At 41.0% G+C, this 24,595-nt stretch overlaps 2 protein-coding genes and 1 long non-coding RNA gene across 4 annotated transcripts; 1 reads left to right on the top strand and 2 right to left on the bottom strand.

The window, feature by feature from the left end:
* DEGS1 (delta 4-desaturase, sphingolipid 1) lies at positions 1-6,078 on the bottom strand. The gene is made up of 3 exons (XM_052806807.1): positions 5,918-6,078; positions 4,154-4,896; positions 1-1,872 (listed from the first exon to the last, which is right to left on the bottom strand). The coding sequence occupies exons 1-3, from the start codon at positions 5,997-5,999 to the stop codon at positions 1,726-1,728; spliced, it is 972 nt and encodes a 323-aa protein (XP_052662767.1). The 5' UTR covers positions 6,000-6,078; the 3' UTR covers positions 1-1,725.
* Positions 6,079-6,524: 446 nt separating this feature from the next.
* On the top strand, positions 6,525-17,303 carry LOC128150011 (uncharacterized). The gene is made up of 3 exons (XR_008237911.1): positions 6,525-7,036; positions 8,473-8,651; positions 17,086-17,303. It is a non-coding gene; the product is annotated as an uncharacterized LOC128150011 (long non-coding RNA).
* FBXO28 (F-box protein 28) lies at positions 10,331-24,404 on the bottom strand. 2 transcript variants are annotated; one of them, XM_052805747.1, is made up of 5 exons: positions 24,146-24,404; positions 18,215-18,324; positions 17,078-17,216; positions 14,614-14,809; positions 10,331-12,809 (listed from the first exon to the last, which is right to left on the bottom strand). In XM_052805747.1, exons 1-5 carry the CDS (start codon positions 24,356-24,358, stop codon positions 12,415-12,417), a joined length of 1,053 nt encoding a protein of 350 aa, XP_052661707.1. In that variant the 5' UTR covers positions 24,359-24,404; the 3' UTR covers positions 10,331-12,414. The 2 variants fall into 2 exon arrangements, with proteins under 2 accessions (XP_052661707.1, XP_052661708.1); XM_052805748.1 differs by lacking the exon at positions 24,146-24,404 and adding an exon at positions 18,427-21,779.
* Positions 24,405-24,595: the final 191 nt, after the last annotated feature.

Consider the following 24,595-nt stretch of genomic DNA (forward strand, 5'->3'; position numbering starts at 1 on the left):
TTCACCCAATATTACTTTAATCTTTGCTTTTTAATTACATGTAAAAATACTGGATAAAATATATTTTGACATTACACTCTACCCTGAGCAATATGCTGGCTACCTAGCATGTTATTGGCATCATGATGAAGTCACTTTTTAAGTGGTTGGCACACTTCCATACCATTTCTGTTGCTTAACCACAGATAAGGGCCCACACTTAAACAAAATACACATTAAAAACAGGACTGCAAGCACGCAAGGGTTAAGACGTACCAACACATTCTTGTCAGGCAAGCAGCTTCTTCCAAAAAAACCAAAATGCAGGAGTTGAAGGCATCTAAAAATTAAGTTACTTACAGCAGACCAGTGTGGACAGCAGCTAAGGCTTCCACCTTCATCAATTCCATCTTTCAGATAAGTGAAGAACATACCATAGGTTCACCATTTGAGATTTAAGGGTCATTTGTAGCCATCTTTGACAGCTTAAAGCCATCATCAATGCATTAGATGATAGAAGGCAAATATACTGTGCTGAGGTATGTAGAGATTCTTCAGTGTTCAGCAAGTCTATCCATTCTTTGTTCACAATTGAAAAACTTCTTAAGCAGGGAATTTGATATCACCACCTGTGCTCTCACCACATTTTAATATGCAAGAACGACAAGTGTTCATGTAGGCTACTGTAGGTTTGGGGGGGGGGAAATCCAAGATCATTTAGCAACACCTTTCTGTGTACACAAATGACTAATGTGCCTAATAGGTAGAGTCATCAGTGGTTGTAGCTAGCCTTGTTTGCCAGAACAGTGTCAGCTTCAATTGATTCAGTTTTCCATATAAGCCAAACTTCCAAATGAGTGTAAATATTTAGACTGAGCATTTAAAACCATGGTAACAGCAGAACCCATTAGGACAAGCCTAATCATTTTTCTTTGCAGATCAGAAGACCCCAAACTGTAACAGGATTTTTTCACTATGAAAAACCTAATCAGTTATATTAAGTTACTTAGTGGCTTACACAATACAATTCTAAATGCTAGCTGCACAAGCTATATGCTAACACAAGCAGCTTAGGCAGTAGGTGGGGACCCACAAAGTTGGCAATACCCTTGAATTCCCCACCTTTTTACAAGGAAGTCACACAAGCCATCTCAAAGATGCCAGTTTCATTCTGATAGATTGCTCCTTTAAGGTACTTTCAGTAGAAAAGGTAGAACTTTATAGCAATGCTTCAAATGACACATTACATATTTCAACAAAAGCAGACTTAACATTTCTGTGCAAATTTAGTTCTTCCACCCATAAGTTAGGAAACAGGTTCAACAGAAGGTTTAAGTTAACAAATCATGTTAGGTTAGAATTAACAGGTACAGCATTTTAACACTACAGTCATCTAAATAGCATGTTGTGGGCAGTGTACTACATTGAGAACTTTTAAAATATTAAGAGGCAGACAGATATTTTATATAGATTTAACGCCTGCCAAAGTAAATTCTGTAACAAAGTGATTTAGCATTATGCACATAACACTGATCCTTAGGCAAACATAGACACATCAAACCAATGAATCTGAGGACTGTGAGGAATGTTATAGCTGGTAGGAGTCTGCTACAAAATCCTTAAGGATGCATTGCTATGTTGCTGTAGATCTTAATTCAGGACACTGGTGAACAGCTTTAGCAAGAGACCTAATACCAGCCACTTTAAAGCAAGCAGACATTTCAAAGTTTTTTGGTTGCCAGAAGTTTAATCTTGCTTCACTTCACCCTTTAATTGCCTTTTCATGCGTGAATATGGGCTGATTGTGTCATCCATCACGAAGTCATACAGTACTTTTATCCAAGAGTTATATTGTGGCAGGTTGTCATAGTATTCAGCTGCTATTTTCTTCACCTAAAAAGGAGATACAAGGTTTACTTACTATTTCTATTAGCACCAGTCGTGACAACTTTACAATCCTCAACCTGTAGCTTAATGCAGAGCACTAGAAGTTTCATTTTAGATGTTAGATTCTACAAGAAAGGCTACTAGTAACACAATGTGAAAGTTTCTTGAAGGAAAAAGCAACTCCCTGGTTGTTAAGTAAACAACATGTGAAACTTTTATATTGAAGCTAACCAGAACAAACTCTGCTAAAATACTGAAGTCTGTTCACTGTGCTACCTACGGAATGATATAGCTCACAAAAGCAAGCAGTTTGGTTGCTAGTGGAAGTGGGTGACTCAGATCAGTGCTGGCTCATAAGTATATGAGTATCACTAAAAAGGATATTGTAAGTTCTAGGAAGAGATATTTAACACAGCTATTTTTACATTTAGTTTCAAACCTCAGCACTCAGAAGAAAAAACATCTTATTTCTGAGGAACATCTTGTTTCTGTAGACAGACATTAAATAATGAATATAAACTGCTTCAAAAGATTTTATTCTCAGATGTACATGCTGATTAGACCACTGTTCTAAACTAAGAGAGCTGGAGTTTCAGTTAGATATACTTACTGATATTTAAGGCCAACCACCTAAGGCCTTAAAAACCTGAATGGAACAAAGCTGATTTTTCACTAAATTCCATAGCTTTAGGCAGAAGAAAAAAATATTAATTTGTATAAGCAACAAACAAACCCAAGAGATTTGCATGCCTGGTTTAGAGCTGAAGACCATTTTGATCCGTCATCACACCCATAGAATAGTGCATCTAGCCAGTATACTTTTATTCAACAGTAATTATTCTCAGCTCACCAGTACCCCAGCTGGAATCAAGTGTTAAGTACTTCAGTGATCTTTAGCACACAGCATAGCAGAGTCCAGTCCAATCAAATTAACTACACTGTTCTAAAAGAAGGCTTTGTCTTCTTATCAGAGCTGTGGGTTAAGAGTCCTGTAGCAGAGCTGGGTATTTACCTCTGCCATTAAATACTTGGAAAAAAATCATTCCCTATTTACAATGTAAGTACTGGTGCAAGAAGTGAAATGCTGGTTCACCAGCACAGATCTAGGTATCAAAGGTGAGTTAAAGCAACTTTAGCTGTTTTTGAAAATGAAATCAATGAATAAGAGAAATCATCAAGGCTTGTGGTTTTTTTTCCCCCCAAACCAACAAAAACCACAAAAACAAAATCTCAACAAACCAATTCCAGAATTTAACTGCCTTGCTAAAGAAGTGCTGGAGTAGTTATTTCATCTACAGTTCCACCACTAACAACAGAAATAACAATCAAGTTTAGACTGCACAAAAGGCACAAGCTTACAAGGTTTTACTATTACCAAGTACAATAACAAAGATAAAATACAAACACCACAGCTGCTGTCAGATTGCAAATTTAGTGTCTGATGAAAAACACTTTTCACTGAAGGTAAGTTTTAGGTGTAACCCTGGAACCCTGTGTTCCCATGCTACAATTGGGAAACCCCTATACAATGAGAATTAAGCTCCTGCTTAAACTAGCACAGACCAAAGTGGGGAGAACTAGTTTGAAAATTGACACCTGCTACTCATGCAGATGTGACAGGTTTAAGTCTTAGCTTTGAAGCCTTAATTCTGTCAATGTACAGCTGATACTTAAGGTTCAAAGGTTCTCACTAGAGGAAACTGAGCTGCTCCAAAGTAGAAAGCTATTAAACATTTGTCAACAGTACAATAAACATTAGCAGTACCTCAAACCACCTCTTTTCCCCACCAGAGAATGTCAGTGATGGAAGAGACTGAAGGATAAGCATGAATTAAAATACTGTCCTTAAGATTTCAAAGACAGAGCTGATGAATCTCTGAGGGTATCTGCATATTCTGAACTAGTTTCCTGCATGCTTACAAACCAAAGACGACAGAAAGCTGGTTGTAATTACAGAAAACTAAAGTTAGTACAAAGCATAAGACATGCGTTTCCTCCCCTCTCCTTTTATGGAAGAGGCTTAAGCAGCCAGCACATTGGAAGCTTGTTCAGGCTACCACTAAAATGGTAAGTAACTACCCACTGCTTCACTCAATTTAGAAATTGATCTGGTTTTTGTCTGGTTTGGGGGGTTTTGTTTGTTTGGTTGTTTTTTGTGTTTTGTGGTTGGTTGGTTTTTTTTTTATCTCCCAACTTCCATTCTTCTAACTATCAGTTTTCTATCTGATTTTCAAGTTAAAGTAGGGCTTATTTTAAGAAAAAGTAATAACCTTGGAAGCAAACTTACCAGTGGAAGGCTCTTGCCAGGAATATTGGGGAAGTCATGATGTTCATTGTGATAGCCAACATTAAAAGTGAGCAAATTAAGCGGCCCATAGTAGGAATAAGTCTCATGTCCTTTTAAAAACATGTAATGTTCAGCTATGAAGTGTCCTGAAATTGGGTGCAACCCAAGTCCAAGTACTGAACCAGCAAGCATGTAAAAAGTGGATTTGACTCCCCATAAATAATATATCACAACATCAAAAGAAAGTTGAGCCAACAAATTGATTATTTCAAGTCGAGTAATGGGTTTGGGATTGATGCAGAGAGGTCTAATCGCATAGAAAAAAGGCTGAAGAACAATCCATATGAACTTCCTAAAACGGGTGCAGAAGAACCAGCCTTCAAAGTTGGTTGGAATGTCCACATCAATTCCATCGCCTCCTAAGTAACGATGATGATCCATGTGGTATCTCTTGAAGGATATGGAGTACGGGAGACCAAGAGGGAGGTTGGCAAATATTCCAAACCATCGATTCCACATTGCTTTGCTGTTGCCAAAGGCACTATTGTGAGAAATCTCATGAATAGCCAGAGTCATGGAGTGGCTAATACAGCTTCCAAAAACGTATGCCCAAAAGACTACCCATTTCCAGTCCAAGTCTTTAACTAGATAAAACGCAGTCACCTGGGCAAGAACCATCAACACAACCACCCAGACCAAGTTGTAGTCTGGCTTCATCAACGCTTTTATCTCTGGATGTTTCGCTAGATGGGAAACAATTAAAAAAGGAATTATTTAGAAGCTCTCCTCACAGCCAACTATCCCAGTTAGATTACAAAAGCAGATACATAGTAATTTCTGCCCTTCCACCCAATTAGGATTTGTCTGCAAAGCTAACGAAAACACACCACCTTTCCACTGGTGACATTTATTGCTACAAAGAATCCTTTGGAATTAAGTCATTTTGACATTTTTCTGTTGCTCGGCAACTAGGCACGTATATGGCAAGCGCCAGCACCACCTCCAGCCTACCCAGGAAGGAAATGGCTTTGAACTGACAACCCACCAGTGGTTCAGAAGAGCTCAAGTAAGCTCAGGTCCGATTTAGAAACCTTACTTGAAAACGCGGTTATTTACCACCACTATTGGGTGCCACGACGACCTCGACACAGGACGCGCGATCCATTTATAACGACCGGCAGACGCCTCATCAATTATCCAGCTCGTTTCCTACCCGCACGAAGGGCTCCGCGGAAGCCGGCAGCGGGCGGGGAGCGGCCCGCAGCCCCCGCAGGGAGGGGTGACCTCACCGCCCGCACCGCTGTCCGGCAGCCTCCGGCACCGCTCCGCAGCTGCTCGGCGCTCGCCTCGTAGCTCAAAATGGAAGCCCGGCCCGCCCCACGTTTCGGGGCTCGCAGGCGGCGAGCCGCCCTCCCGCTCCTTCCTCCCCTGCCCTCCCCCGCCAGCGCCGCCAAGGCGGCGGCTCCCGCCTCCACGTACGCGGCCAGCGCCGCTCCCCTCACGCGGGCCCGGCCCGACTTTGGCCCCGGCCGCACGCCTCAGCCCGCGCCTGCCGCCCCACCCTCGGCCCGCCGCCGGGAGCCTCTAACGGCTGGCGGCGAGGGACGGGCCGTCCGCCGCGGACGCCTTCCCCGCCGCGCCCCCCGGCGCGGGCGGCTGGCAGCCATTTTGTGGGGTGTCGTCCCCGTGCCCGTCCCCCCCCCGCCACGCAGACCGGCGGCAAGGAGCGACGGCACCGTCGCCGCCACCATCCCCCCTCCTCACCCAGGATCTCCTTGCGGCGGTCGGCATGAGGCTGGTCCGTGTAGACCCACTCGAAATCCTCTCTGGCGACGGTGTTACCCATCCCGGCAGCGCGGCGGCACCCCCCACCCGCCCGCTCGGCTCCGCGCCGCAGCACCCGCCTCGCGGCACCCCCCGGGTACCGCACTTTATAGCGCCGCGGAGGCGGCTCGGCTGGGCGGCCCGCCCACCACCGCGACCTCTCTCCCCATTGGCTACCGCCGGCTGTCAGGGCTCGCAGGCCCCGCCCCCGCCAGAGAGTCTCGCCCCCCCCGCCCGCCGGCGGGGGCCTGGCCGGGCGGGGCGGGGCGGGGCGAGGCGCCCGGCGAAGCCGTTGCCCGAGGGGCCGGGTGGCGGCTCCCCTCGGCCCCTGGCGCCTCCGCCCGCTGCCGCCCGGTAAGGCACGGGCCAGCGCCCCAGCCCCCGCCTCACGCCGGCGTGAAGTCGCGCGTGTCCCCCTCCTCGGGGAAGGCGGCGGGGCTGACTCATCCCGCGCCCGCCGCGGCGTGGCAGGCGGGCGGCCAGCGCCGGCCGCCCTGCGCGGCCTTGGCGGCCGCAGGGGAGGGATCGCGAGGGGCCGAGCTGTGGGGTGAGGGGGGGCCGTGAGGCGCTGCCGCCTCAGGGGAGCAGAGCGCGGGCGGGAGCGAGCCTCGAACCGGCAGCGGCGCTGCCTGCGCTGCGGGTGCCTTCTGTGACGCCGCACGCGTGACTAATATTTAAGGAGGGAGAGAAAATTCTCGGCTTGTAACGCCGGCCCTGCCTCCGGGAGCCCTCCCGCGCCGAGGCGCTGGGGGAACCCGAAGCTCCTTCATCATTCCCCGCGGTAGCGAGGCCGAGGTGGCCTCCGAGAAGCTGGGCGGATGAAGCCTCACCGGCTCCGCGTTGGCCTCTCCCGCCGTGCTTCCTGCTGCCTTTAATGACGTTTGTACAGGTTTAGCTGTCTGTGAGATTTCTGCCCCTCTCAGTTGGAATAACCCGCCCAGAAGTCACCGCAGACAGCCGGGTAGGCCGGGCAGTCTCATCCGACTCGCTTTCTTGAGACTGGAAACAGGAATAGCATCTTGCGGCAGCTCTTTAAAAAACACTTTTTCTTTTCCAAAGGTAAGAGATGTGTGGTTGTAAGGACTAGGTATCATTTGTCCAAAATCTAAAATTCTATAAGCTACCTAAAGATATTTAACTACAACTCAAAACGTCTGTGCCAAGGTCTCCCATTTCTTCACTTTTTGTGGTAACGTATTTTAAGAACTTCTCCTTTGTAAGAACTAAACTCCATTTGATCTGTCCCTCCATCTATTTCTTATGTAATATTGACTGTGGACAGTTCAGTTAGAAAGATCACTTTATGTGGAAGTTAAATGACTACTTGCTTGGAATTTTAGTTTTCCACAAATCCACTCAAAATAATCTAAATCAGTAACAGTGATAAAAACAACAGAGGAAGTTATCACAAAGTAAATTATACCTTATCTATTAAAGTAATATGAATATCTCAAGGTTTATGATGCATCACTTAAATTTTATTAGTAATAATGAATAAAAAAGGCTAATATGTACTAGCTGCTAAAAGTCCCATGTGCAACCGTGCAGATGTAGGGGAAATACAATCCCTAGCTGAAAATGTTTACAATCTAAAGTAATGGACAAAGCACAGGATCTATAAAACATAACAGCTTCATGAATATTTTTGTTTACATGCATTTTTAATCTGTGCATATTAGGATGTGAATTAGAAGTGGAAAAGGGAGCATGTAGAAGAGAGATGGAAAAGTTTATTCACAGCTTTTCCCTCCTTAGTCACACGATCTGAATTTCATAGACTTTGTGAGGGCTGGTGCAGCATAAGAGGTAAACCAGAAGTTTAGGTTTCATCAAGGCATTCTGTCCTTGCGAGGCATGTTCAGTTTTACTTTTTGCTCAGTGACCGCTTCACAATAAACCAGGAAGTGCTTTTGAGTTACCAGTGCAGAAGCTGGCTGAAAAATTGCCAGGATCACAAGTGTTTCACTCAACTGCACTCTAAACACTGTACGTAATGTTTCTGAAAATGCTCCCTTCTTGTTGTAGTTCAAATGTTAGCACTGCTATCCATCATTGCACTAAAGACCTTCTTATCCGTGGGAAGGATCCTGCCAAAAGAGCGAATGCGTCTGCTGATAGGAAAGGTTGCAGCTGTCGACAGGAGCGCTGGAGGAGAGACAGAGTATCAAGAGTTCAGTACACAGAGGCAGGTTTACAGCACTGCAAATGTATATAGGTTTGTAAATGGCCACAAGTTTCAGTAGGGTAATTAAATATAAGAGGCCAGATTTATAAAGTAAACATTCTTTAGCAGCCAAACAAGGCTTAAACAACTATGAAAAATGCTAAATAGTAAAGTTCTGGAAAATTTAATTGCCCAAGTGTCCTAGGGTACAAAGTGTTTTTCCTATTTAATCACTGAGTCTTTCTGGTTTAAGCAGCCCATATAACAAATCCAGATATATTAGGTCTTCAGCAAGCTAACAGTTTTTGTATCTGACATTTTCCCTTCCCAGGACAAAGAGATCCGGTACCTAGCACGTCTTCAGCTGGCACAAGGCAAGAACAAAAATCCTAGAGCGTTCAGTTACAAGTAAACCAAAGCTGGCAGCACAACCCTGCCCAACCAGGAAGGTGAGATCCAGTAAGCACAACTGCAAGAGCAGAGAGCACACGGACAAGTGAGCTGGTCCAGGTACGGTGCAAAGTAGCACAGGAATGGAATTGCAAAGAATCAGAATAGTTCACAACTAATAGACACATTACTATCAAATACTCCAAACTGAATTTACTGATGAACAAAATAATAATCTATCACTGTAATTTGCCAGTTACCTTCTTAAAACCATCAGGAACACCAAGAAATCAAGGCAGTCCTGTCTGAAGACACATTTAACTATATCCTATGTCATCCTATTTTCAAGAGGCTCTTGATGTTGAAAATTCCTCAGGCAATCTTAGTGCTTCCCACGATTAACTGTTAGAAGATCTCAGTAAGAGCAACTAAGTTTCTGTTCAGTACAGTCTTAACTTTTACATTAAGAAATTACGTGAAGGCATCCTTGCAACATTAATGAACTTCTGTGATTAAATTAATGTGCTGTACTGAGCAGGAATTGAAGAATTTACCATTTGTTTCTATCTGTTCTTTAATCTGAGAAATCTACCTCGTTAAGCAGGTAGTCCTTCCTCCTTCAGGGCTTCCACCGATTACATCCATTAGCCCTTGTTTAGAAGGTGCTTGCATACTGCATTTACATACAAGTTGTTCAATTTGGGGAGCAAGACCTGGTTGCAAAGAGCTTTTCCCTCAAAAAAGTACCATTGTGGTATCTTCTGAAACCATTTTCATCATGTTCACTAGATACACAAATTTGTAAAAAATCCCCAACCCTACTATGAAATTAAAAGTTTACAAAGCAAGCTGCTGTTTTTAGGAAAAAAAAAAAAGGAAAGCTCGAAAAGAAGGAAAGCTAGTCTCATTAGTTTTAAGCTATTTTAAGGAACTAACTATAAAATACACTATTGCTTTCTCTTTCAACCCTGAGCTGTTCAGTTTCAGCCCTTCCTACAAGTACTAAAACTGAACACTGGCTGCAAATAAAACCATTTTTCATGCAACTTCATAAACTACATCTTAGCCTCACTAGTTTGAGGTTCTCCCTAAAACAGATAATACAATCACTAATCGCTACTAACAGTGTACATTCCAAGGCTGATATGCCAACTCATGTAAACTTGCATAGAAATTTATAGTCAAAAGTGATTTACTTTTACTTTAGGCTATTTATCAGCTTGTTCATATATTGCAAAATGCATCTTTTTTATTTAATAAGGGACAATATGGTGTCAGAAGTTAATGTTCTAGCTATTTTCTCTAAACTATTATTTCATTCTGTTTCCATCTGTACCACTGGTATATATTCCAGTCTGAGAGCCACCCGATACTGGTGTCTCCCTCACTCCCCAGGCAGTGAAAACAAAATAGTGGTGTACCTTTGTTGTGGCATTTCTCGGAGCTGGCTTGTAACCATCCCCTCTAGCCCTTAAGTTTCATGGGCCTCATTCAATTTTACTATACTTGGTAGCACGCAGGGGATCAGGATGCACCTGCAAACTTGCAGCACGTGATACTTCCTTGAGTTGAAGGTTCCAAGTTGGCACCATTCACAGAGAATGTTTCATGTAACAATAGGCTGTTGTTCTTTCCAGCTCAGTTTACGCACAGCTAGAGCTTCACCAACCTATAAATAAATGGTACTCTTGAATAACCTCAAACTATTTGTATATTGTGAAGGGGGGGGGGGAACTGTTTGCATCTTCTAGAAATAAAGAAACTAAAGTGAAAGATATTAAGAGATGTATGAATAAACCTTTTCAGTAAATGTAATTCACAGGTTTATAGTTGTTTAGGAGTATTTAACCATAAATATCTGGTAATTAGACCATTACATGAATTTGTCATCATGATTGACCATTAAATGAATTGTATCAAATGATACACAGTATTTATAGCTATCATGCTGACCCTTTGATTCAAAATTACTATTTTTTAAAAGATAAAAGTGTATGCCAGTATTTTTAAACTAAATAGCAGATATCTAAAGAGATCTTTAACAGTAAAAAAATGCTGAGCCATGGAAGATAATAGCAAACTCTTTTAACAGTTTAACCTTCCCCCCAGATAACTTTTTATCATTTCCTTGATGCTTTTCTTAAAAAACATGCCTTTTTTTTTTTTAAAGATTCAAACTACCCAACAAGTTTATTTGAAAATTAAATGTCTGCCAAAAATTAGGCATTTGCAATGTTACTTCTGATATGAGCTAATATGTTTTAGAAGTAGAAATCGTAGCTGAAGTTTCAGGAAAAATGTCAGTTTTCCCACAATTATGTAACATTTGACCAGACAATTTCTGATTTGTTTGGTGATTTAAATACAACCACTACGTTATGCTGACAGCCATACAAAATGTAAGAGAAACCTGCACTTTAACCCATGGTAATTTTGAACAGCTATAAATGCAGCACTTGCATTTTCAATGCCCCACCAAGTTGAATTCAGTACCACCTAAACCCAAAGCAGCAGCTGATTAAAAAAAGAAAACATAAGTCAAATGATAAAGCTACATAGTTTAGTACATTAAAACAAAAACAAGGACAATGGTATTTGTATAATGTTCCAAAAATATACAGATGGGGGGGGAAAATCACTGTACACAACTCTGAGGTTGTTAAAGTGACCAGAGAGATTGAACAGTGCAAGACATGCTTTTCCAGTTACAAGCTCAAAACAGAAGTGCAAAAGAAATTAAAGCTTTGTCTGAAGTGATTTACCTTTTAGGGTAAGGAAAGCTTAGAATATTGTCATCAGTGTTACAGAGAAACTTCTATCCCACCCCACCCCCAACACATACACACAAAATAGTTTTAAGTTTTTCCATAATACAGCATTTCATTCAAATGATGTTGTCCCCCTGAGCTTGGTTATTGTAGGGACAATTTGTCTGATACTTATTAGATGTTGGCCTATGAATCAAGTGATGCATAGGCAGCTTCTCAATTCTTCAGCTTTGGCTAACAATACCTGCAATGTACAGGCAGTGAAAGTGGTAGATAGCCTGGGTTCAAACTCTCCTGCAACTAGCTTCATAAGACCACCTCAGTGTAAGAAAGCAGTTATGCTGAAAGCAGATGCTAAGTTATGGCTGAGGAACAAAGAAATTGCTTTATAGCAATCTGTGCTCTCCCAGAGTTAAGAACAATTTCAGGCAAGTGCTTTTAGCAGGCTGACTAAGCTGCACATGCATCTATCCATGCAAATGTAGAATATGGCTCCCAAGACCTAGAACCAGGGTGTGTGCATGTGAAGACTGGATAGAAGGCCCTTCCTTGTAAGTTTACAAAAATATATAGCCAATACTGTAGCTTAAGTAGTCAGTTTTACTCATTACAGAGATCCCTAAAAAGTATTAACTACTTTTCAGACATTCCAGACAAGGTCACTTGTAACAAAAAAGGTCAAGTTCTCTAAAACAAGATTTTTTAAAAGTGGATCTTTCCTTCAAGTGAACAGGACATCTGTTTTTACACTTAACTTTTTAGTCAGTTAAGACTGAATTTATTTAAGATTTTATGTGAACATATGCATAAACACAAATAAGTTTACTTTAAACACATCTGCACAGAAAAAAAGATTAACCCTTCAAAACATAACAGAGCAGGTCTGGTTAGTATGTATCTATTGCAAATCTTAAAGATTCTGTGCATTAGGCCCACCCATACAGAAAGCAGGGGAAAAGTCTCAATGAAAGAAAATTACTGTTCAAGTCTAAGTGGTGTTTTGAAGAGCCAGCAGCCTAAGTGACACCATGAAGCTAGTCACAGTATCCAAACAAGCAGACCTGCTTGGGCTACTAAAGCAGTGTGTCCTCCTGAAGATGTCATTTACTCCCAAGTTATTTTCTGTTTCGAAGGCGTTTAGATTTCCTAGGACAGTCTGTGGATTCAACCGCCTTCCTCCGTTTTCTAGGAGATTGTTCATTTGAGCCAGAACCTGAAGAATTTCCTACTGTACTCTCCATTACCTCTCGCAGCTTGCGTTCAAGCTCAGCCAATCGGGCATTCTGTTCACCTATGATTTGGGTTTGCTCTAGCAGTTTCTGATCTTGATCTTGGAGTTGCTTCTGTTGCTCTTGCACTTTGATGCGAAGCTCTGAGATTTCCCGCTTTAGTGCTGTCAAGCCCGTGCCATTTGCTTTTACTTGCTGCTGGAGTTTGGTGACTTCCTGTCTTGAAGGGTTCTGCTTGGAGAACAGCTGCATTGTTGTCAGTGCTGCAGAAGGCCCTGGAACTTCAGAGAAAACTGTGATTAATCCTCTACAACTTTAAGACAAAGATAGAAATTGCGTCCCAGTTTTCATATTTTGCTTATCCCCACTCCCCAAACATGAATCTGAATACTGGTTGGAAGCTATGTGAACATGTAAACAGATTTACAGTCATTTAGGTGTCTAACGAGCATATATCTCAGAGCACAACTAGTTTAATTTAAAATACCTAGATTTTCAGTAGTCTGGAAAACAGCTCATCATTCATTTTCTGTATATAAGCCCCCCTCTTCTGCTGTATCAAAAATTACATAGAGGTACTACGTTGTCATCTAGACTTAGGGTCACAGATGTTAAGTCAAAACCCCACATGTCTATAAATTACTTATTACAGAATAGTTATATTAAATAAATATATTTCAATAGAGCAGTACAGTTCTGCTGTCTTAGTTGCAGACAGCTGAAGTTCTAAAATTTTGTGGTTTGGGGCTTAACAAGATATTTCAATTTAACTTACTTTTTAGAAGAAAGGAATTTATTTTCCATGCTTCTTTAGAATCACTCTTCCTAAGTACTAAAACCATACTGGAATTTGAGCTTGGGTATGTTGATTTTAATAAAGTTCCTGCAAATCAAGGAGACTAACAGCTACAGTGTAATTTCTTTCACTTTTTCTATCATAAAAGATATCTATCACTTTTTCTATCATTTTACTCTTCTAGCAATGCTGTGCAAGTAAGATGCGACTTTTACGTGCTACAAAGACAGAAAAGTCTGGAACAGCCTAGAACAGTCCTCCTTCTCCTCTTCTTTTTTTCCCCTTTAAGATGCCAGCCTAGCTACAGTTTCGTGACACTGAAAGGTTGCCATTAGATAGGTTATGCTCCTCCCTCAACACAAGACAGGCATTTTTATGCCACATAAAGCCTTGGCCTTAAAAAGCCAGTTGACATCAGCTATGGTTTTAGGTAATACTTCCTCAACTGAGAGACTCAATGGAATTGAGGTGGAATTAACAGAATATAATTAAGAGGTGGTATACACACTTATGGCTAAAAGGATGGACAGGACATATCAGAAACAACAAGCAGCTCCTACAGTTAGGTCTATCATTTTTGCTTAAAATGTAATTTCTTTTTTTTAATTTTTATTAAGTTATCCTTTCAGAGAGTTAATTTCACAGTTCCTAACAAGTGTGAAGATGTTCAGCACAGGCAAAACACTAGTTCTGCTAACCTTTTGCTTTTGGCCATTGTATGAGGCAACTACCTTAGACTTTGGTTCACAAAAGTTCTGGAAAGTCTGACCGAGTATACGAAGGATCAGTTTAATTGTTTATAGACTGTTATTTTAATTGCCTTTTCACTATTACCCATAAGTATTTTGCTTGTCAGTGTATACCTTAGTGCCCCAGGAAAGTAAAAAAGCACAAACAGGTATGTTCTACCTCTCTATGCACTACAACAGCTCAGGGTAATTCATTTGCTGATCATCCTAAAAATAAAAGGCATCGAGTTGTCATCTTGTGCCAAATTTCAACCAAGTGCAATGATAAAGTCTCATTCATTGGTGGCACAAAAGCGTTTGTTTAATGAATACACACTATGCATAATTCTAACATACATTCAAGTGACTGTTCTTTTGGTAGCACAAAGGCTCCTTAAATTTCAAAGCAAATGAATTTCAGTTAGTATTCTTAAGAAACAAGTATCATCAACATTCATGTAATAAAGCTCGCATTTAAGGGAGGGAGCTTTAAAAAGATAGTGTGCTGTGAATTCTTACAGAAAAACTAAACAAAACTTAACTAAACATTGGAATTAATACCTGGGGCAGTTCCTATCAGACGTCCCGATACATCTGACCCAGGCATCTTTCTTTTCAGTATTGGAACAATCTTCTCATCAAAATATTCCATAGCCATGGAGGAAATGTCCCTTAGTTCTTGAAGAACTTCATGAGCTCTCTGAGGAGCTCTTGTAGAGTTTACATACCTTAGCACACGATAAATTTCATCTATTACCTAAAACATTTAAGAAGAATTAGGATTTTCTGATAAAGGCAAGATTATTTCACATCATTCTAGAAGTGCTGGCATATTCAGGGGCTTTTACTACATAACTGTTGCATACCACTGTGTGCTTTAGTTCTAGATCAGCATTTTGAAATGAAGTGCTGTGCATAATATATCAGAGAAGCTATTCACTTGATCTATCACAGCAACTCTCTTCAAACTCATGAAATAACGCTCATTGTGTGAAGTTTTGTTTTACTACATCCATACTCAAGTTCTGAGTTATATAATTTATACTCAGCCAAGCATAATCATTTCTTTTTTGAGAACCTGAAGCAAGATACTCTAAACCACAATGCAGAGCAGTGACTCCCCCAGCCAGCTATGAAACACATGAACAGAGTACCAAGAATTATCATTATGTCAGTCTGAAGAGCTGTATTTACTTGAGTCCACTTGCATACACCCAAAATATTACAAATTCAGATTAAGTCCAAAATACGTTAATTTATAAAACATCAATCCACTGCTGACGGAGAACGTAAGCACCCTCTTAACAGGTTTCACAAGCCCTTTGGTTAGGAGAGATACATAGAGATGAAAGGTGTCTCACTAATCTATGAATTATAGTCTGAGGCAGGTCAAGATAGCAGTGCTGGTCTCTTATTACCGAAACTACTGACACAGGTATTTTGCACAGGATTAAGAATGGTTGAAGAAGAACCATTCCCCTGTGTTCTTCCCCTGAAGAACACAGGTCTTAAGGACTTAGAATCATAGCTAAGACAATAGAGTTGCATCTTGTGTTTAATAAAGGAAGCTTAGCTAAAAAGTTGCAAAAGCTAGACAAGAGTGAAGTGTCTCATCACGCAACAATCTTAAAAAAGACTTCTCTAATTTTAGCCACGTTATATCCTGTTAGCAACAACATCCTCAAAGCATTCTCCTGCCAGCCTCAATATAAAATCTTGCAGCAGTGCTCTGCTATCACCAGGAACCCTCACACAGTATGCCGAGCCTCAAATCAGGATTCACATATTCTAACACAAACTGACTTCCTGACAGTTCTGTGGCAGCTTCATGCAAAAAAATTTCCTGAGGGGTGCAGGGCAGGTTGAGGGGAAAACCAGACTGTAAGTGGACACTAAGCCTTGAATCTGCTCAACCAAAATAGGATTTTCTGGTGAATTGGTAACTGTGCTGAGAGTGCAGCAACACTAGCAAGCTCATACACTAAGTAAATAATTAAAAAAAACCCCAAACTTTTTAGATGTTATATCAGAATACAAACAAGGTCCTTATGACTCTGTGTCCACAAGGAAAATGGCTGGCAAGCTCACTTGCCCAACTCCTGCACACCCCAGGTCTAGATTGAATATTGCCTTTCTGTCTACTCTTCAAAAAAGTAAGGCAACATTTAAGTATTCCATTTACTATGTGAGTATCAAGGACTTAAGTTTATTTGACTTTATATTATATTTTTTAAACTACATGGTACATACAAAAATATAAAGTGAAATAAGCACAAATATATTAAACTATAATGATTTAATTTAAAATTAAAAATCAAGTCAACAAAAGTATACAGAAATTAAGTTACTACTTCAAGATAAAAATACATTTCATCCCAACAGCTTATCCTACTGTACTGAATGTAAAAATCCCTGCCATGCTTCACCTGAATCCAACAGCTAACTTTTCCATTCATCCCAGTGCAACTCCATTATCTGCCCATGAAAAATTAATAGCAACATATCCAAACCCTACACAGAAAGATCAATGAATAGAGCATTAGGTTAATGTTCACAGATCTTGTTTCAACCCTGAGCTGTACCAGTCTTCCTCAGATCATGACTTTGTCAATTCCCCTGTGCTATTCTGTTTTCACAGCTTATAAAACAGTGGTATCTCCAATGTAAATCTTGCTTGCATAATTTATATTTTACATTGGGGTAGTAAACCCTACATATCACATGTTTCTTGTAAAAGGTTGAATAGGATGTATATGCCACAAGTCAAACATCAGAATTAAGAGAGAATCTAAGGGAAAATGGAAATCAAGTTTAAAATAATTAAGATATAGTCTGGTTCATCCATTTCAGACTGCCTCTTATAGCAGAGTATAGCCTTATGTGTTTGTTTGCAAAAGTATCTGAAACAGTTTCAATATACATATATACACATATCATATAAATTTGTCCCAGCTGTCCCAGATTGTTACACAATTATATTTTTTAAACACAGATAAACATTCACATAATATAGTCTACATTTTACCTTTCCAGGTATGAAGCAACATAGATTGGAATCGACATACTTCATGAAAGTCATATTTAACAGAGAGAGTCTCGTTTCTACAGCAGCAAGGATGTCTGCATGACGAGCTAATGAATGGTTTCTTCTTTCTGACTCCCGTCTAGAAGACAGACCATTAAGTAACACTGATTTAACAGTGAGTCAACAAAATGAAACTGTAACAATCAGCTCTGAGGTTTGAAAATGTAACCACTAACATTAGTTCTGTCTTTATGGAAAAACAACTGATACAGATTGATAACCAGCTAGTAATAGCATACTACACTTTCTTAGACAAAATTTGTTTTCTAAATAATTACTACGTCTTATGTGATCCATAAGACCTATATGTAATTTAGGACTATTTAAAAACAAGCTTTCAGTACTAACTAGCAGTAGCCACTGAGTCAGTGTGAATGTTTTTATCCCCCCATATTCCTACAGTTAGTACTTCAATGCAATTGACATAAATTTAATATATTATTAGCACTTGCTACAAAGTTTAGGTTGAGATATAAGCTCTTTCGACAAAAGATCTCTACAGTAAGTAGCATTTAATTTCTTCACTCTGACTGGGAAATCTAATAGGACAGGACACAGAAGCATCTGCACTTACTCACTGGAAAGGAGAAAAGACATTGCTTTAGTGAGAAACTAGCTCCCAGTAATGCTCACATGTCAACCCCCCCTTTTCCCCTGTTTAATCCTTGACACTGAAAAACCTTGCTTTTTTTTAAGCAGAGTCATAAATAAATCACCAGTGAAGGCAGTCGGTCTTGAAAAGGAATGGCATTTATTCATTCCTAGGAGTCCTTGCTTGATTTGCCAGAAGAGTTGAGTAATACAGGACCCACTCTTCTTTTCTCTGTTTAAAATACCAGAGACACTTTCCAGTATTCCAGTTCATAGCATATGACAACTTACATTCATCCACACCATTATTCTGTAATTAGATCTTAGGTTCAAGGTGCTTTTGGAAAAAAAATGAAATAAAAACAAATGTGACTCAAATTTTCAAGATATATAAGCGGAATTAGCCAGCAAGAAGTTCCTTTTCAATATTCTGTGTAAAAGAATCTAGCACATTTAAGTTTAACTACAGTTTTAACCAGTACATACCTTGGAAGCTGAGCTTTAACTTGCTTTTGACACAAGTTGTGGTATCTTTCCACTTTCAGAAATCCCTGATTTAACATTCGCTGGCAAACCAAGTCCATTCGCTTACAAACCTGTATTTAAGTAAAAAGAAAAACTTAAGGCTCAATTAAAGCCACAAGTCACTTATACTATGATCTTATCCATACTTGCTGGGTAGCAAAAGATTCTCTTACCAGTTTTTGCTCCATTTCAAGAAGCAGAAACTGCAGTTGAGCTTAAGGCATCACCATCTCTAACAATGATCTTGACACTCCAAAAAGGAGCAGCTATGTTCCACACAGTTCACAAATTAATCTCCTGATATTGCATAACGAGACAGTAGGCTGAATGCCAGCCATATACAAGCAGATACAATTTCCTCTGATTTTCATGGAAGTTGCAAATGCCTGTGCCTGGCTTTCAACTTGGTCTCCAGAGTGATTCTGGTAGATCAAGTTAATATTTTGCAGTCTCAAAAAAGCAGCCTTTAAAAACAAGAAATCATGATGGTTTTCTTTCAGCATTTAAGGCTTATGTTTTTCAACACAGCCACAATTAAATTTAAAAACTTATGCACGTGAAACAAGATTCCTTTTTGTATAGAAAAAGTCTTTGCTTCTCTCTTTAACATATTCCTTTATTTGCTATGTTGGATACCAATAGCCTCGTTTTTTCCCCACAGATTTAGGGAGAAAGGACATTAATAGCTGCAGAAAATACAATAAACTGCTAAATTTAAACCTTCACAAAGTAACCAGGTACAAGACAAAGCCAACTTGTACTAAAGTTTAAAGCAATTGCAATTCAGCTCTGAAGATGCAAGAGCTTAGTGAACCAACTGTCCTTTGAAATTGTTTGGGATTTTTTTTTTGTACCAAAGTACACAACTCCCACTGTGACCCCACTTTCCAGTGGATTAGCTTTGCCTTTTTTTTTTTTTTTTAAATAAACACTCCTTCCCTCCATACACTACTCACTTCATAATTTTAAAGTCTGTGTAAATTTATACCTTGAGGAAGAAGATTCTCACTTCTCCCAGAAAAGCCTGCAATTATTTTCTGTTTATATGGAAGGCAGTACTTAAAGAAGTTCTACTTTCTGTGAGTCTTGGGCTAGTCACAGCAGCTTAAGTTCTGCAAGTAAGAACTAACCACTTTCAAACAGGTCTGTATTAACAGACCATTAAGCAATTGCTGTTGATCTGTCTGTGCTCCTTTGTATTAGAACTTCCTTGTTAACAGTCAAAGGCGAAGGATCAGACAGGCTAACTACAGAGGTAGTCTCAGCACACTCTCCCTAATATTGACTGAATCAGCTAAATCATCTCCAGTGTATGAAAAATAATGCTGGCCCTTCAACTACAGGAAGAAGGAATTTGTCACGTTTCTTCTAAGATACTAGCTGCATTAGGGATGCCTAGATCTGATACCATTTTTGAGTACAAGACTTTACAGCTTACTTGTAGTTTTAATGCTACCAAACCCCTGAACTAGGAACTAGTACCTGGACAAGGGCTCTGTTAGCTATGCAATTATTCAGCACAAAAGAAAAACAATCCTAGATACAATACCAGCTACAAATTCAGAGGAAGCACAGAAAGAGTGGTTTTAACCATGTGTACACTGACATCTGCTGGCAGCAAGGGCCTTTCCGTGTGCTGAAGCCCTCCCACACCCAAGATGGTAAATCGCAACGGGTAACACAAACTGCACTAGATTTTTAAACACTGGGTTTTTTAAATCTTGCTCATTTGCTTACACTATGCAGCATGAAGAATTATTTGCTCCAATTTCTGGACATTAACCATATTTGTGCCAATAATCAGCCTAGAACCCAAACACCGAACAGATAACAGGTTACCACCAGAAACCAAAACTGTTTGCAACTTATTTTACCAATCATCTCTTAATTCTCAGCTGGTTCTTGATGCCACCATTTAAACCATATGGTATCTGTATTTATAGGAACAATATACCTCTTTTAGACTGCACAGTCAGCAGTCATACACAAAGTAGCATTATTACACTTTTAAGTGTTCATAGACAGTTTGATACTAGCTATTCAATGGACCATAAGTAAAAAGTTAAATTCACTCATACTTGTATTCGCAAATTTTTGGGAATATTTTCTTATTCTAGCCATAAAGCTGAAAGAGCCCGAGTTTCCTCAAATGTCAAGTATTACCAGACACTTGTGTTCAAATTTCGGTGTTAGAAAGTTATTCCAAGTCCATGTGAAAAGCAGAATGAGAAGGTGGTTGCTTCTTAGCGTGCTGACTTACATGCAATAACAGCTTCTATGAAAGAACTAATTTTCCACTTCATTTGTAAACAAACTAAACTGACACAATCTGCTAGACGACTACTACCAGCTTCCCTTTCCTCAAGCATGTCTTATTTCTTCCAAGCTTCACCAACAGATAACCACTATCAGAACAGAGATAAAAATATCCTAAACTATTTAGATTCAATATATGTTCTTTTTCTTAGAGGCTACACAGACACCATGTTTCATAACATCTTTCTAGGGTAAAGTATAAGTAAGTGACAAAATGTTGATGACTTCAGCAAGAAGCTTTAAAATAGAAATGCCTGTAAATACAGATTTACTGAAACTGTGGGAAGATTAAAGCCATGCTATCCAAAGGCTATCAGTCCTTATTTGTGCTGTGCAGAAAATAAGCATAGGTTTGCTGTAGAATCTGACACTTCTGATGTGTCAGAACCCAAGATAACCTTCCCCTCAGAGCGTTCATGGAAGGAGCTTGTGTATAGTTTGTTTTTAACCACATTTACTGTAGTAATAACCTGAATGGAAGTGCATTTCCAAGCTCAGACATGTGAGTGAGAAGAAACTGGAATATAAGAATTTCATTATTATCCCACTGAGGTAAAAATTCCAGAGCTTCTGTAAGTCATTAAAAAAAAACCCAGTAAAAGAAGCCTTCAAAGCTGCAAGATAGCTAGCTTCCATATCAGCATGCACGCTAGGCTGCAGCTTGTCCAGAACATTACAGCTTCAGACATAAAAATCTTTTGGGTTTTCTGTGTTTCACTTATGATGACATATCGGAGGAAGCAGATGAAGTAAATACTCAGAAGGGCTGAAAGCAAAATGCTGCTGCTTTTCCTCTCATTCACTTTATTTGAACACAAGTTTGAGAACTCAGGATTTGCACTGAGGCATAATTTCAGACAAGATTGCATTCTGAATACCTATTGTTTAGTCTCCATTACTTTAGATCTACTTCACTGCTTAACCAGTAGGTGCTTCATTTACGCTTTTAAATGCAGTAACACCAGGAATAGCAGAAAGCATTGTGCTGAGGAAAGCAAGTGCTGCTTTGCACAATGAGGGGCCTATGGTCTTGCCTTGCCTGATGGCAATCATCAGGAAACATTCTTTACCTTGTCCTTTGGTGACAGAAAAAGACTTACAGATCTTAAGCCTTAGATTATGCTCTGTATAAACAATACAGGTTCCTATCTCTATATTAATCTGAAAAATTCCTGATGTTCTATGTCCTCCCACCCAGTCAACTCCTTAGTCTGTCTTCTTGTACATACTCAAGATCCAGAAAGAGATGAGGACATCCGTTTCCTTCAGTGCTGGGATCCAGAGAATGCATCAGAGCAATCAGTTTAGGAATCCACATTTTGAACCTACACATGTATGATCAAACTTTGTTTAGGCTGATTGATGTCCTGGATCATATCTTCCTACATTCCTCAAGATGCTTTATCCTATGGAATGCCACATTCTAAGGGGTTAATGAGGCTGCTTTTGAGCACATTTTTAATATGCATGAAACTTAAGCAACTGAATCTCCATCATTCAGTTAATGTGGTCCTGCAATGTTTCTTTAGCAGAAGACTGCTCATTATAAGACACACTCATTCATCTTTGATACGCAGCTCAAGTCAGTTCCCATAGAGAAGAAAAATTTACTGTTTGTGCAAGATGGATCTTAGAGCACGAATATACAAGTGTCTCCCAAGGCTACTTGTAGCCTTTAAAAATCTGGAATTGATGAAATTTCATTACGAATTTATGCCTAGGCATTTTTTTTTTAAAGGCTACCTTAATTCTCTGTCAACAGCATCTGGAGTTATGTAAAACATCCAGTCTCTTCCTCTCAGTGAATTGCCAAAAGAACACCTTTAGTTCTGAGTGGCCATCCGAAAGACCTAGCTGATCAAGCTTATGTGGTTATGAGCTACACTTTTCACTAGGTCAAACCAGAAGGGCTTTGATTCTTTACACTACTGCTGGTTAACAAAGACAAGTGTACTTTCTTCTCAGAAGAATGCTCATAATGCCTTCGGATGTGCTTAAGGGAACAGTAAGGAATTTGATGGAGATTAAGCTTCTTGGCCGTCATCAACTCAAAAATTAAAAATAGGGAAAGACCAACTAAATAGTTTCCTTCATTTTACGTCTAGTATTGTTCTATATGTGCATCAAAGCTGCTATTTATCCAGTCTGGTTTTGCATATTTCTGAAACTTCTGAAAGGGGCAGTCCTCTTCTGGAAAAATGAACTTGCAGGTTCTACATAAGAGAGCATAGAAGTGTTACATTTTACTTCTTAAGTAGCACCGAGAGATAAACAGCTGATTTAGTCCTTACACCACCATCCTTCCTATTCTCAACTTCACTGCTGACAAAGCATTGCTTACAAACAGTAACTTAGCCCTACAGAAAGAAAAAAACCCCTTCTATTGAGTTGTGATAGCTCCCACGGGTACTACCATTTATAAAACGCAATGGGAAAGTCACAGCAAAGGGCTGCATCAAGCGTTGCAATACAGACCAGGCAACACCAAGCATATCCAAACATTCTATGTATTTCCCTTCATTCAAATAGTAAATACTCAAAAGCAGAGGCTGCAATCCAAAAAGGCAGTACTACATCTTTTTCACAGATCCACTACCTACTCTTACAGAAGCAGCAAAAGTCTTTAGTGGACTGACAGCATGCCAGAAATATTTAGGTACTGGTGTACCTGGTGCAGTATGAATAAGGACAGATTTTCTGCTTGAAAAGCCTTCAGTTTAAAGTTCCAGTCAGGATGCAACACCTCAGGTTGCTGATCCAGGACACATGCAGTCTGATTTTCTGCAGAAATATGCCTGTAATATTATCCAGTTTAGGCTAATAGAGTTCTTAAAATAGAAACAGTACAGTACATGCAAATTTACTGATGGTTACATAAGCTATGCATTAATTCCCTCACTATTATTCCATTTACAACCCCATAGGAAATTCAGTAAGATAGCAGCTTATCAAAATTATGTCATAGTTTACATCAGGCTCCTTATGCAGGCAGTTAAAGACTGATATACACTGATCTCCTCACCGACAGCTGTGCTTTTTTTTTGGCATTATAAAGTTTGGAGGTAGAGGTAATATCTTTTATTAGATCTACTACTATGACTGGAAGAAGCAGGCAGCCTTTCAGGCAGACGAGGGCTTTCTTATGCCTTTTTTTTGCCCCATACTTATCTCTAGATAGGGTAGGGTCCTTGGAGCAGCAGGCTCACCACCCTCTACGCTTGTAGCCTCAAGCTCTATAGGTAAAAATAAATACACACATGAGACACAATAGACTATCGCCCCAAGAAAAGCGGTCACTAGGAGAGAAAAAAGCCTCCTGCAGCCCAGTAATTTCTCACCGAGGGCGAGCGGAACGAAAGAAGTAAGAGACGGTAAAAGACCCTTAGAAACGCGCGCATGAAGGCACACACCTACATGCCCGTAGCCGAGGCTCGGGGGCGGCTGGAGAGAAGGGAGAAAGCCCCCCAGCGAGGCGGGCTTCCCCCAGCGGGCCCGGGTCCCAGCCGCAGCAGGGCTCCTCGCTCGCTCGCTCGCCCGCCCCGCCGCCTCGCCTCCCCTCCCCTCCCCGGCCCCTACCAGGCGGAGCTGGCTCGTCTCATCGTAGGACAGGAAGCTGAGGATGCTCTCGATGGCCACGATGGGCAGCCCCATGAGCGTGTTGCTCTGCGGCGGCGGCTCCAAGGGCGCCAGAGCCTCGGGAGACTCCGAGACCGGGGGCGGGGAGAGCCGCGCCGAGCCCAGGGCGCCGCCTTCCCCCTCCGACAGGAGCCGCTCCTCCGGCGCCGCCATCTTGGAGCCCGTCCTTCCTCCACTGAGGGAGGGGAGTAAGCCTTCCTTTGACGACACTTCCGCCCCCGTCTGTACCGGACGGGGCGCCCCGCCCCGCCGCGCCGCGCCCGGCTGCTTGGGGGCGGCAGAGCGGCGTGGGAGGCGGCGGCCGTTGGCCGTCCCTTCGGCGGCCCCGCCCCGCCAGCGCCCCCTGCAGGGCCGCCCGCCGCCCCGGGCCGCCCTCCGGGAGCGCGGCCG

Source organism: Harpia harpyja, chromosome 13 (assembly GCF_026419915.1).
Source record: "Harpia harpyja isolate bHarHar1 chromosome 13, bHarHar1 primary haplotype, whole genome shotgun sequence".
Lineage (NCBI taxonomy): Eukaryota > Metazoa > Chordata > Aves > Accipitriformes > Accipitridae > Harpia > Harpia harpyja.